Source organism: Athene cunicularia (assembly GCF_003259725.1).
Source record: "Athene cunicularia isolate RWA chromosome 20 unlocalized genomic scaffold, athCun1 chr20_part1, whole genome shotgun sequence".
Classification (NCBI taxonomy): domain Eukaryota; kingdom Metazoa; phylum Chordata; class Aves; order Strigiformes; family Strigidae; genus Athene; species Athene cunicularia.
In genome coordinates, this window is record NW_020799125.1 from 6,394,556 (window position 1) to 6,409,953 (window position 15,398).

General features: G+C 39.5%; 1 protein-coding gene across 7 annotated transcripts in view; it reads right to left on the bottom strand.

The window, feature by feature from the left end:
- The window catches only part of TSHZ2 (teashirt zinc finger homeobox 2), a 232,445-nt gene extending 217,054 nt beyond the window's left edge, over positions 1-15,391 (bottom strand). For all 7 annotated transcript variants that reach the window (XR_003399788.1, XM_026862018.1, XM_026862012.1 and 4 more), the window contains exon 1: positions 15,133-15,391. Coding sequence is in view for 6 of the 7 variants with exons in the window: in XM_026862018.1 (XP_026717819.1) it covers positions 15,133-15,172 (40 nt within the window). In the remaining variant the exon portion in view is untranslated. The remainder of the gene's footprint in view (positions 1-15,132) is intronic.
- Between the last annotated feature and the right edge of the window lie 7 nt (positions 15,392-15,398).

A 15,398-nucleotide genomic window follows, 5' to 3' on the forward strand; every position in this document is an offset into this window, starting at 1 on the left:
GCCTAGACACCATGGTGATGGGCACATTAGAAATGAGCTAGATTAGATAGATGAACTAGACAGACACATCTAACTGTCCTCCAGTGCACTCATTTGTTTGACAGCCTGGAAAATGCCAACATTCCTGGGATTAAATGAAAATAGAAAATTGCATTTTCTCTGTAAAGTATACACAGAACTTTGCTATGTCAGTTTCTCTTTGTTAAAATAAACCAGGGCCCAACCATGTCCTCCCAGAGCCACCCAAAGCACAGTTAAGGTAAATGAAACGGTAACCAAGACACATCTAACTCAAAGACCTTATGTTGTTACCCTTTTACCCCAGGATATTAGTGGAGTGATATGACCCACACACACTTTGATAAATTAATTTCTCCTGAGCTCAACATCACCAAAAATGCTAAATTGCCCATCTTGCATTGCTGTCTTGCTATCATGTTTCTTTTCTTCATGACTTCCAGCTACTTTACCTTTATGAGCTGGTCAAATAATTTTTGTTCTGTGGTGCCTCTTCCCCCCGCTTTGTTCTTCAAGAAAGTAAAAGTAAACAAATATCTTGGATATCAAAAACAAGAACAACAATAACTGGAGTGATTCTCCCCTGAGGTTTCTGGTCCAGATTGCAGACATATTGGTGTGGCTTTTGCTTCAGCTCACAGAAAAACACATGCAGACACAATGACACACGGTTAGCACTTGTGTTCACATTCAACAGCTCCATATTTTTTCCTAGCGCCAGGACGTGTGCACAAGTACAGAGCTAGATTTGGCAGGATGCAATTTGGCAATCTCAGAGCCGGATCCTGCTCTTGCCCACTGCAGCTTTGACAGAAGTGCCGGCTGCAGCCCGGGGAGCTGTGCGACATCCCGGTGGTGTCGGGGAGAACAGAATCCAGCTCCTTGTGACAGTTTTCCCCACACAACATCACAATCAGCCAAACACATTTGTAATCTACTGCAGCTGGTGTTTCTATAATTGATAGAGATATAAAAGCCCTTTTTGCTAAAGTTGTACTTTTGTTGGTGTTTTTTTTTTTTTTCTTTCTTTTTTTTTCTTGGGGGAGTTGTGAGAAAGCAGCTACAAAAAGCAAGCTTTAAATCTCAGATAATGTAGCTCCCTTTAGAATCCCAAGCTTAAAGCAAGTAGTTACGAGTTTTAGCAATGCAAAAAAACGGAGCTAAAAACAAACATTTATTTTACTTGACATAGCAAAACAGTGGATTAAAAAGTTAAATCAATGCGCCGTCTGAATGGTTCCTGCTGTAGCTGCAATTTCAAATGAAATAAGAATGTTATAAAAACTCGCGCACATTAGGCACATTTGGAAATGTCTCCTTGTAACTGTTCTTTAAGTGTTCTGTCTATGAGCACTAACAGGTCACTGCACAGGAAATGCAAAAATATGTTACATTTTAATCAGGGCATATAAAACACTGTCTAGAATGTTACATTGCCCTTGGGAATCTGTAGTAAGTAGGGGAACTTTTACAAAGTCCAGGTCACTCTCCCCATTACATCACTGTAAAAAAAAATTATTAGGTTAAATTATATAGATGTCATGTATTAGAACTTTCCCAGTTGTAGGATGATGGCTAAGAGATGCTTATTTCCTTGGAGAAACTCATAATCACTCCCTTGTTCCCCTGTACGTAGTTTGTATATTGAAAATAGTGTATTTTAACTGTATCAAAATATTTCCAAACAATTATAACGAAAGAAGAGGACAAATATAAAAATGAGACGGTTTGTATACTCATTCTAACAACAAATTTCAGCACTTTAGCCTAACACACACACACACACACACACACAAAAATGGAAAACCTGCCTGGCTATACCTTCAAGGTGATAAAAAACGAAAGAAGGGATTTTAGCAGAGATGTTTGGGAATGATTATGGTAAAATGCCCCTAATCCAAACAAGTGGAAACCCAGATGTTGATGGCATCATAACATCCCTCTGCCCCCTCCACAAATATTTCTCTGAATGATTTACGTGTGTTTAAGTCAAATCACAAGTTCATAAAATCTCTAATAAGTTCACAGAAATAGCAAAAGAGTAATGCAAGGGTGACTGTTTTCTAGATTAACATTCCCAGGATTTCAGTTATTTAATGTACAAATTTTGGAGGTGACACAGAACTGTACAATATCCTGAAGGCAACCTGCTCCATTCTCGCTGATCCTGGTTCAAGTTTTCTCACTGATTTCCAGACAGAAATATTCCATTTCTACGAAAAATCTCCCACAGGGCAGCAAATAAAATAAAATAAAACCCCCTGCCCCAAGTAAAACCGAAGTTGGAGCCGCAAGGGCCCAGCGCCTGCTGAAGTAAATGGCAGTTACTCACACAGCGACACAGGGATCAGCCCTCTGCAATTTGCATGTTGCGGCATGAGAAGAGATCTCAGACTAACAGGCCCTTTTTATCTAAACAGATATCTGTGGTTGAAACTCCTGGCATTATTCTTTGTATTTTCTCCGAGCTGCTTGCTTTTCTACAACAGCTACTTAGCTGACAGTAATTTCCACGCTTTGTTCCGGCCTACCTGTGCTCCCCCAGGCCCACACCACCACGCTGACACCTCGCAACTGCCCTATATATATTATTATGATTATTATTATTATTATTATTATTAATTATTATTATACATCCTATATGGCTTCCACGAACCTCTCAGTGTGCTGCTTGAACTCTTCCATACATCTGTTTAATTCCTCCAGTCAAGGTGTGGCCCCAGGCCTTGCTGCCCGCGACTCCCCCAGGCCCCTTAGCAGGGAATTAGGGTTTTCTTTGTTTCCGTGGTGTTTCACACCAGCCTCGCCACTGCTCCTCCTCAATTCCCCGCACAATGCCTCCGGGACAGGACATCACCACTGCCATTTAACAGACGAGGGGGCAAAGTTCTCCACTTTTTCCACATAGAAGGCGGCCCTCTGGCTCTGAGCGCCCACCTCAGGAGCCGGCCCCTCCGCAGCCTGGAGGCTCCTCACGCTCCGCACTCCCGCAGCAGCGGCCCTGCAGATGGTACCTGTTTTCCCAGCTGAGGCGGATTAATTTCCTGCATACATCCATCCCCTGCCTGCCATGAAGCCAGGGCCCAGCCAGGCTTTTGAAAAAGCAAGCTGAGAAAGCTAGGAACTGCACATGTGGAACCACGCTTATTTCCACCCAGGTCTTAATCTAGACAGAAACTGTTGGATGCATTCACTGCAAAGAGCTATTGCTGAATATCATGCTCTACACTGACCAGGCAATAGAGTCAAGCATATATTTTTGTCACCATTTTCTACAGATATTTTGATAATTTTATGCTCTCTGCTCCTGTCCTTACCCATGGTCTGCTTTCTAAATTTCCCTGCTTCCCATCTCAGGGCCAATACAGACCATTTCCTCATTCTCCTTTGACTACTCAGACCCATCGCTGCCCCTGCAGCAGGGAAAGCAATTGTCCTACTTATCCTCAGCTAAAACATATTTTAAGGGAATGTAATTGAAAAAGAGAAACTGAGAACAGAGCATGCGTGATGGAGATGGCACGTTGGAGAATGCTGTGTCACCTTCTAAAAATTCTTTGGCAACAGCAACTTTTAGACTTTATAAGTCAGACAAATTTGGGTGGATTTTCTCAGTGAAAGCAAAAGATATCTCTGAAAAATGTTCACGTCACTGCCAGAAAGCACAGTGGTCCCACAGCTTTGAAATAAACCCTGATGTACATCTCTTATTTTTTTGCCAAGTAACATCCTACCCTAAATTACAGGAAGAACATTTTAAGGAAACACAGATTTTGATAATGGAAATGGTTGCTCGGAGCAGATCAGAACTAGAAACATTAGAACCAGTAGAAATCAAACCTCTCAATAGAAAACCCCAAACAATCTGGATATAGGAACTGTTGAGCTCATTATACAGATGTTATTGTTGCCATGCCTGGGCTATGCAGTACTCTATCATCCATACAGCATGGCTCTCAAGGCCTCTGCTGGTTTTCTGTTCTTTCCAAGATCTTCCCTGGTTTTCCCCCCTTTTCGTTATCCCATAGCTGAACTTTTACCACATTAAAGGGCTGCCAGGCAGGTGAAGGTGCTGAGCCCTGAGCAGCACTGTTGGTGACTTGTTCTGCCCCATCCACAGCATGTTGTCTCTCCAGTTCAAACAACCCATCTGGCTAGAGGGATCATCAGACAAAACCAACAAAATAAATCTATAATTCTGAACACTGAAAAGGTTGATGACTCGCTCTGTGTTATCTGAGCTGTTTTTTCTCCTGCACAAGTAAAACAATAACCAGCCGAAGCTACAAAACTCAGGTCTGAGTCCCTGATTGTGAGAGGGGCCCTTGGATGTAAATATCAGCACAGACATAAACATTGATAGAAACTCCTTTTTAATCATCAAGTATTCAGCTGCTGATTACTGATACACGCTTTAATGATGTGTCCTTAAATTCTGGTCTAGTTTTAAAAATGCAGTTTCCTCAAATTCAATACAAAATCCAGGACTGAAATGGGGCCCCGTAATTTTGTTCAAGTGCTTTTTCATTTATCAGGTATGTTTGAAATACAAAATTTAAGGAGTTTGCTATGTCAGGTGACATTTCGTTAGCTTTTGACAAGAGAAAATATTTAATACCCTCATTTTTTTCCTGCTCTGAATATTAGTTTAATTGTCACAAATAATTAAACGCTTATGAGTAAAAGACATCTTCAGACATTTTGACAATACATATTAAGAGACGCTTTAAGGGAAATCTGCACAGATCGGCTTTTATTTGTTATGCTAAACGATGATGCATCCTGATTGCATTTGTTCCTTATTTGTGTGTGCAACAGGAGACGTACTGTGAATGATCTGTAAGGAATAAAATGACAGTATTTGACAGGCTAGGAAATGTCTGGGCAAGGATACAGCATAAGGAACCCTCAAAGGGCATTGTTTATGGAGGGGCAATGGGATAGAGGCACTCCCTTCAATCTAAGGCAATGAAAGGCACCAACTAAATTACAGTTAATAACAGTAAGAAATAAACATAAATTACGTATACAAGGCTCAAGCTCAAGGACTTTGGACCACTAAAAATATATATTATTATATCAATTATCAAACAGAGACAAATTCCCATCCTGGGAATTTGCATACAAACTCTAATAACCTACTATTCAGAAATAGAGGCAAGCATTAATTTCCACATGAAAAGGAGCCATGGGAGAGCTTCCCAAGTCCCCAGCTCCAGAGCAGAAAGCCCTACCTGGTGATTCAGCACCGAACGATCTGGCCTCTGTTCGAGAGGGTAGCAGGTGGTCTCCCAGGTATGGCAGATTAGCCCTATATTACCTAAGATTTATTCTGAGTTCCTGTCAATATAATGGCTGAAACGACCATTCCTGAAAGGTAATATGGTGTGAAAATAAACATAAACAATCCTTAATGAATCCATTGGCTATTACTTGCATCATATTTCTTCTATAGGTAATACATACATCCCCACTTTAGAAAAACAACACTGCCCTTGATCGAGGCTTAACAATTCCAGTTTACACAAGAGAGGGAACGGAGGAAGGTCCATGGGAACTGCCTGGTGCTAAAAGCTTTTGAAAATTCAGGTTTCTCTTTAGATGCCCATGTAAAGATTTAGACCCTTAACATTAGAAGCTGACTTACAAAAATCAGAGCCTCAAACTCTATTACCAGAGATTTCCAACTGCCTCTGGCAGTCTGGGTGGAGGAAAAATGTGTATGTCCTGTTTAGTTGCAATTAGACCAGGTTTTTCTTATTTCTTGGGGCAATGCATTATGCACTGTCAGAAGTACAAAGCTAGATCCCAGGTCTGACAAAGAGATGTAGAACAGTATGTGGGGGGAAAAGTAACCGTAACCAAATTCTGTGGTCCCGAAACTTATCACTGACCAAAAATGCATCTAAGGATAATTTAGGGATAGTAAAAGACTTAAAATATTCTGCCTAAAACTATTGCCTAGTAAAGCTCCCTTGGCTTGTTAATAGAGTTAACAGAGCTCTGCTTTCTCTGAGTCCTCCCACTTTTGGGAGCTCCTGGACACGAGCAAAGTGCTGCCTCCTCCACCATGGGGAGTTGCATGGAAGGGATGAAACTGCTTTTCCAGCTCCTCTCCACAGCCGCTTCCCTGGTGCCCCAGCTGGGCTGCTCCCTCTTCTCACCCCAGCAGCAGGCATGTGGATGCCTTCAGCCTCCAGCCCAGCTTTCTCTCCTGGAAGTGCGCCGATGATAGAAATGTGATCTCGTACCTAGAGCAGGGAATTAGGAGCAAATGCTGTTTGACCTTGAGCAAATCAGCTAATACCTCCTGGCTCCAATTTGCCTTTCTGTAAAATGGGGAAAAAATTTTCTACTTCACCGGGGTTATTCTGAGGAGTACATAGCATTAGTAAGAAATCCTTGGAAGAAAGGTGCTAAGTGTGAAGAAATATTACTCCGCTTCCTAACAAAGCACACATATACGAGCAGGAACCATGCAGCTAATCAAAAGCACTAGAAAGCTTTTAATTTTTTTTAGGATTTAAAGCTACAGATGATCAATATAACTACTTAGCTTCCTTCTCCTTTCACATGCTAATTTAATGCTGCTTGTACTGAGCTTATAAATGTTATGGCATGGCTGAAAAACACATAAAAAAATTAATTTTGGTAGACCAATATACCAGCTAGCATAAGGTTATGTTTCTGCAATGCAAAACTGTACATTGTGAAAAGATCCAGCTTTTTTCGGTGAAGTCCACTCACGCTGCAGGAAGTAAATGAATTCTTCCTATACGTACAAAGAAAATTGCAGGCCTCATGAATTGTGGTGGTGATTCCCAGTGTAATTCACACAACATTATTTATATATGGAAAATTCAGAGTAAAATCTTTCTACTCAAAAAAAAAAAAAATTCCTTCTGTCCAAGTGGAGGGTGAGTGATAGAAATAGGCTTGTTGTCTGCACATACCAAACCGGCACCAATGTGCAGATTTTCATTCCAATCTTCTCTAAGCAGAGTTTCACTAGAAAAAATCTTTGCTATCAAGGTATTCCAGAGAATTTAATTATTTTCATTAAAAACAAGAACCGTGTGCTGCTCCTATTTCAATAGACATTCTGCACTGATTCCACATAAACAGACCAAATATCACTTCAGCAAAGTTGCTTTGGGAATATGTAACAGCATTTTTTAAGTTATGAAAGCAATACTGAATGAGATTTACTACAATTTAAGATAAGTGGGTCTTAATTTTATATGAACAGAGAGACTTAAAAAGCAACCAGAAAGAGTTCCGATTATATTGTGCTAGAATATTAGGCCTTGTGCAAAATTGCCCCTTTTCTCTTTTATATGCATAAAAACAAGCACAACAGGCTTTTCAATTAAATGAGTCTTTTGAGAGAGATGCCGGAAGAGACAGAAAGCTCCTTAAAACTTTATTGCTTTTTATCTTTGTCAGGTAGGGATGTGTATTAAAATGGCCTGTTCTTCCCAGTACACAGTCCTTCCTGCAAGATTTTTCTTCATGTTTGACCTATCAATTTTAAGGGTTTCCTAAAATGAGAATGGAAGGGTTGATCTGGATTACTTTTCCCCATACACTCAGTAGTTTTGCTTTTCTATAGCCATCTAGAGCCAAGGATGCTTCCCATAGTCTCTTTAGCATCGTGAGTAACTTTAATGAGCCTCAGAATCATTAGACGATAGCAGTTTACCAAACACAGGGAGAAAAGACACAGAAAGGAATAAGATATAGCTATAATAGAAACAAGCCTTGGAGATGAAAGAAAGAAGTCAGCATCTCATTTGCTTTAGTACAATAAAAATACAGCATTAATGTTGCTAGTTGTAAATTTTTTTTCAATAAAGTTGAGCCTGATTATATCTGAAAAAAAGGTGGGCTGTGCATTCCTCATAGGTCTTGCAAGTGTTTAGACTTTAAAGAACAGTTACTGGCTATTAACTTTCTAGATTTAATTGCCACTAAAAACATTCTGCATGAAACTTCAATTGAAAGCCACTCCTCGAGAACCGATGGTCTGATTTCTCAAAACTGCTTTGTTTATAGCAATACAAATTCAGAGCTACTATTCACGTAACTCCACTCCATCATTATGCTATGTACTTTGTTTACGGGTATTATGTGTGTGTATATAATTATATATACAGACACATACACCAGTTCATCATCAGAATCAGTCAAAGGCAATATTGCCAATCTCGTTTATTCAAAAATCACAAAGTACAACCTAAAAAATCATGAGACTAGCTGAAAATGATGAGATGTTAAACCCAGTCACTTTGAGGATCATAGCATTTTTCTCCTGGCATAAGAACTTTTAGGCTGCATGTTTTCAAGGTCCTTAGTTCTTCATAGCAAGGAGTTTAAAATAAATTTTCCTTTTAAAATGCATATTGGACATTTGCATAATCACCAGACTCCAGGAGCTGGAGGTTTAAAGTAAATAAACACTAACAAAGGATGTTCAGCAGACACAACTCCTAACATCACATGAGTTTTAACATTTGGCCAAATATTGGTGGAATAATCAAAAACCACTCTAAAGAACTGAGCTTTCCAGTTTCTGTCAATAAGAATGGTGCATCTCTCTCCCAGGCAGGTGCTCGTTTCTCCTTTTTGCAGGTATGTATGTGTGCATACCCAAAGAGGATCTGTTTCCAATACATTTAAGACTGTTTGCTCTATTTAACTGTGGAATTTTACCAATACCTGGGACCATCAGGCACTGCACGTTACAAACTATGTCTTTTTCACAATCAAACCTTGTCATTTTGAAGCTATTGTTGTGACTTTCTCTTTCCTAGGGCAAAGGGGGAAAACATTTCTTTTAGGGAAACAAAGATTCTCTTCATTTTTCTAAATGAAACACTTAATGCAACACTTAGATCATAAGACCAGTTTTTCCACTTCTTTTTGCCTGAAAAGCCTCACAAGGTAACGGATGAAAAGCCAGTAACAGTTAAAGAGGGATGTGTAAATCTAATGGGAAACAGTGTGCTTCTATGATGCGTTTCTCCTTGAAACCTTAAAAAATACACGGTTCGCTGTCAAGGTATTTCTGAGTTGCAGAAGCCGTTATCATAACGTGGTAAAAAAGACTCAGTGCCAAGATCCAAGTCTCCAGTGAGAGCTCACCTTAATGAGAAAGAACTGATTTTAGTCCCTAAAACTACACAGAACTTTAAGGCTTCCGATTTGCAAAACCGTCTTCATGCATTTACTTGAGAGCTGCTGCTCATGTGCACAACGTTAACACTGCACGTTCAAAAAAGGGTTCTTTAAAACATCGTATCATCTACTGGTACCAAGAAACAGTATTCGATAATTAACACAGAGAGTGGAAACATGCTTGAGAAGTGAAGTTAGCTGAGCAAGCAAAGTATCTCAGTCATACGGACTTTAGAAACGAATAGCATCCAACCATTAGTAACACAAGCTACAAGCAGAACTCTTCCTAGATTTAAAGCTTAACGGTAGAATCTGGTCTCTTTTCAGAGGCAAAGCATTACTAAAGAAACGTGTATATTTAATTTTGTAGCTAAACAGCCCAGTCTTACATAGACGGTCTTTAAACAGGCCCGTTACCCACTGAAGCAAAGTGCTGAGTAAGAGCTGCAGAACTGGACCCACTCTCATGTAAATTATTGTAATTAAATAGGTAATGAAAAATCACTGCTCTTGCACAAATGAAATGTAAGACTTCAGCTGAGAGTGTAATGTGTTTCCAATTGACTCCTGTATCAGATTCAGAGGCAGATGAAAATGTCTCTCTGCTTGCATGAGCACGCTTTAGAGGTAAAACTTCACAAATATTTTCATTTTGCAGAGAAGAGGGAAAAACAAAGGCTTACTCTAGCAGTAAAGTCAGTAGGATCCCCCTTTTTTAAGGCATAATATGGTATGCATATGTCTCAACCCGAGAGGCATCAAATAGATTTTGAATAATTTTACTTCGCATTTGATAATAATACGTCATCCAGTAGAAGAACCAGGCCTTATTCTCCCCTCCACTAGCTGACATGATATTTTTTTTACATTTGAGCTCTTAAGATCTGCACAATAGCTTAACACAATAAGTGTTTAGCCTCTGGTTCCAACTGTAATTGATAGAGTACAGTTCCATTCCCTCTGCTGCTGCTAAGTTGGGAATTGCAGCCACAGCAACTGACAGCTTTTTTTTTTCCGCGAGTCTGGAGTTGCTCTCTGGGAGTGATGTCCTCATCGGGATGGGAAGTAAAATGACGGGAGAAAGGCTCACCCTGGCCCTGTGCTACGGAGGAACTCCAGGGACCTCTTCTAGGGGAAACAGTTACTTGAGGTGGGTGCTACTAATGAGAGCAAAAATCAGGAGGAGAATGCTCCGGGAGGAAATACCAAAATCTTGCCGTTTTGAAGAAAATGGGCTTTTCAATTAGAGAGCACAGAAAAGGGAGAGAAATTATGGAAAAGAATTTCTGACAACGACCATGTTTTTAAAAGTGTTATAAAATTGTGTCATTTACTGATGGAAACATCTTTTATTTCACAGTCACAGGGGCTGAACTCTTGGTGAGTCCCACTCTATATAGTGATAATATACTGTGCTTTGATATGTGAAAGTAAAATTGAAATGAGGAAACAGTAACTAAAATGAACGTGATTTCAAATTGTCCCATTCAGGCCTGAGTTTTGACATGGGAAAAAAATTACATAGCAGCTTCGGGCTTAGTCGCCGATTCCAGAATTTAACGCAGATGGCAACTAATTTTGGTGCCTCTTTAGTTGCAAAAGTACCTATTTTGGAATATATTTAATTAACCAGGATTTAAAGGCTCCTCTTGTTTGTGAACACCTTGGCTTTTTTGTCATCTGTCAGCATCATGATGTGCACAGTAATTGAAAGGTTCTGAGGCATGAGCTATTTAGGTGGTTTTGATGTGCACTTGCTTTTCTGAAGGATGTTTAAACAAAGCAGTGCTGCCATTTCTACAGTTTCATTCAGTACTGCTTGCTTGAACCTGCTTCTATTGCCCCTATAATAAAGGCTACAAAAAATACTCGAAGAACCACAATGCTCTTGGCTATTAATACATGTATATATCGCTTCCTTTCATCACAGAATTATACATACTGGACCGAGCTGGTCATTTATGCTGCTCTCTGCAGAATTTCGCTTTCTAAATATGTTTCTGTTTTAAATAACCTTTTACTACTAAGGTGCAAACTGCTGCTTTAAAGTACCGACTGCTAACCGTCTTCTGTTTACTGCTCTACGAGGACTCTTCCAAAAACAAAACTGTGTTATTCTACAGCTCCAATAAACAAAATAAATGCGACTGATATCTGTTTCTGCTGTACTTTTCCCAAGCTTTGGTTCTTAGCCTACTGGAGCTGAGAGAGAAAGAAAAGAAGAAATACAAAATTGCAGTCGGAAAAGGTGTAAAGTCCAGATTCCTCTTTGCAGGCTTTAAAAAAGCAAACTAGCAATTCATGATCACAAAATAAAATATGCACATTTAAACAAGCTGCAGGGGAAAGGAGAGTTTAATCCAGTGAAATTGTGTTTGAAAGCTATTTCATACCCCTAGGAATAAAAACTGAATAGCAATTCTGCTTTGCTCCCACCCTTTTTCCACCCTTCTGTTAATATATTACCATTTGTTATGGAATCGTTACAAGACTTCTACCCCAGAGGTGGCTGCATTTCATTGAAGAATGAAGTACTTTCTGGGCCTGAGTCTCTTACTCGCAGGAGCAGACAGTACTCACTGCAACTGCACTGATGCTGCTAGTAAAGCTATTTTTGATTTGCACCTGAGCAAGAGAAGAATTAGGCCCACAGTTTGTAAAGCCCTTTGTGATTTACCTGGGTGAAAGCTACAACACAAATGGGTTGTTTATTGTAAACAGAAGTATGATACTAAAGGAGGCACTGATACAAAGAGCTGTAACTATCTGCTTCAAGAATTATCAAAATGGAAATGACGATCTCAAAGAGGAATGACGATTCAGAAAAGATTCAGCCCTAGAAAGATCAAAATGCATTTGACATAGTTTCGGTGTTGATGTGAAATAAAGTGTCTTTAAAAGTGTAATTTGAGATCAAAAATCCCCATCATCAAACATAAATAGTGCCCCATTTATCCAATTACACTACCTTGTTTCATTACAATGGTCTGTAATATATTTCTTAGGAATACAAGGCTTAAAATTAATAATAGAAAAGGACAAAATTGCCATGTATATTTCTCTAGATAGATTTTCATCTAGCAGCAGGACTTCACTTCTGATTCACTCGCTGGTTCTCTCTAACCTTTACATTATTCATTAATCAAACTAGAAACCTGCTTTCAAAGTCAGTGCATGGTAGTAATTATTTACAGTTGTGCATAGTATTTAATTTTAAGCAATGACAAAAGCAGGCATGTCCAGAATCATAAGGCTTATCATTTTTCTTCTGTTGGAGGTAAACTATCTAAAGAAGCTGAAAGTTGCAAACTTCTCTTCAATATCTCTGCTGCCATCAAGACAAAATGCAGTGCAACTGATACCTTTGAACTTGTACAACTAAAAATAAATAAAAGTGAAAATTAAGTAATATATAATGTATTAACTCCTTTAAATAAAAGGAATAAGGAGCTTTGCTATCAGCCTTGATGAGAGATTCATTTCTTATTGCACAGTCTGTCTACTGTCACTTTGTGGTATTTTTCACCATACAAACCAGAACCTCAGTGCTATCCCTGAAAATGAAAGTCAGTTTTAAGAACTATATACAACAGGCACGTCTGCTGTTTGAAACCCCCCCTACCCCCCACAAGCACACAAATACAACTTCAAAGCAGGAGAACTATTGCAAAGGTATAAACCTACTCCAAATCAGTTATGCTGGATGAAAATGGACTGCATTTGCAGTGTTTTGCTCACCTGAAACAACATTGATCTGAGGACAAATATAATCAAAGAAAGGCACCACTGAAGAGCAATGAACATTTTACAATAAGGAAGGAAAGATGTAATTGTGGTCATTCAAATTTCTCCCTAATCATTAAGAGTCTCAAAAACACTGTAGCATTCTGAATGAAAACATATCTTACTGTATTCTCAGCAGGGAAATCCCGGGAAACAACAGCAATGGGCTTTGCTCGCAAAAATTTACTTAGACTATGTTTCTAAAAAAGAACAGGGTGTCCCTTCTACAAAAAGATACTACACACTCTCCAAGTGAAAATTCTACTTTGAAAAGAATAGAAAATGAAGCCTCATACTCCTGACAGAGAGAAAAAAGGAGCAGTTCTAGCACTGTCACTGTGATGATCAGCATCCATGAAAAAATAGCTATTTATCCTGCAAGTTGAAAATGTTAATGTCTTATTCACATATATCCTCTTTGTGAATAAAACAATAATAGCAACTCATCAGAGAGTTCTTACAAATAGGTATATATATATATATATATATATATATATATATTTCTAGCTTAACTATTATTTATGGTTAAAGGGCATCTTTGCTTGCCAGGAATCATACTGGAAACCTGCATAGGTACACTCATTGGTCACGTCCCAAAAGACTCTGCCTGCATATCATTGTCCTACACCTATATGAATCCAGCAAAATATGTAAGTTTATAAAAGTTATGCGTGTCCCAGTTTCTCTGAAATAACATTTACCTTTGAATGAATCCCAAGCACTACTTTTCAAAGTTTATTCAAGTATGCCACTAAAGTTGCCCATACATTTTGTCCCACATATAGTATGCTACACCTAGGAAATATTCAGAAGGGGGAGGAAAAATAGTAAACCATTTTTTAACTAAACCCATAAAATATTAGTTGTCTTTAAAGAACTAATCTGATGAAGGACACAAAGAAAAAAAAGAAGGGAAAAAACCCGCCTACATTAAAAGCCAAACAAGATAATAATTGTGCATGTCTGGCTAAGAGAATCTAGAGGGCAAGCCTTACGTCATTGGCACTTGGGTTACCATGGTGAGTGATTTATTGATATATATCAAGAATGAATAGATCAAAGGCAGCAAGATGACAGGTGATCAATCAAATGTCAAATCAAAGCTGGCAATCAACTGGAAAGCTGATTTTTCAGTGGGTGGGTCTGGCAGAAGAAAAATGAACTTCCATATTGCGCTTCCCAGAAACAAAACCCCACCACACTATTAAAAAAAAATAAAAAGCAATTAAGCAGCCTGAAAGAAAACTCTTTGAAAAGATTTACTATACAGGCTCACTCATCTGTTTCTTTTTCTTGGCCCCCAAAAGAAAAAGAACACCCTACAAATGACAAAACAAAACACTTCCAAAGTTGCAAACTATTTTCTTCTCTTTTTTTCAAAAAAATGAAAAATTGCAAAACCACTTGGCATGTGCAAAGATATAAACTCAGCTACAAAACAAAAGAGGGATTTGATCTGAAAATGTGGATTGTCTTCTAACAGTCAGAACGTTTCATTTTATTTCCTGTTGCAATTTTCACCACTGATGATCAAAGGCTGAACTTCCCCACCGGGTTCATCAGCAGAGACAGTCCCTGTACTATTTCAGGCATACACAACGCGCGCACACACACACACACACACACACGGCCAGCATTGCCACCAGAAACACGGCGAAATAAAAGATTATACACACCGACCCACTTCGCGAAACAGACGGTTTAAAAACAAAAACCACCAGGAGGGGGGAAAAAAATCAGAAAGGAAAGGGAAAAAAAAAAAAAAAAGACTAAAGCGGGAAGCAAATGGGAGGCTGCTTTCGGTTCGGTACGGGAAAGGGGCCGGGGGAGAAGGGGAGCCGAGTGGAAGAAAGTTGGGGGGAAAAGTTTAGCCAGGGCAGGATGGGAGCTCGGAGCAGGAGGCAGCGGGGACCGAGCGCGGTGGGAGCGGCGGGAGGGTGGAAGGGGACAGCCCATGTCAGAGTAAAGATCTTGGCAGTAAGGAATGAAACTGGCTCCATAGAGTTACGAAGGGAAAGGGAGGGGGAGGGGGGATAAATAAATAAAGATCCAGCCCGGAAAAGCAAGGGTGACCCTAAATAATAATAAAGATGGGGGGTAGGATTGGAAGGAGTGGAGAGACAGAGGCTGTGTAAGTGGATGGCTTCTCCTTACCTGCAGCCCGTTTGGGTGCTTGCTGTTTCCTCCTTGGCATCGCTCTACTTTCTCCAATCTCACTTCTGTCCCCAGATCCGAGAGCCCTGAGACGCTCCTGAGTCGTGTTTCTCTGCCTCTGCCTCTGAGCTGCTTTCCCCAACACCCCCCTCAAGCCTCCCCTGCCCCCCTCCTTTCCACTTCACTGATAGGAACCTGTTTGGTTTTTATTTTATTTTAGAGATCTAGGTTTCTTTCTTTCTCGCTCTTTTTTTTTTTTTTTTTTT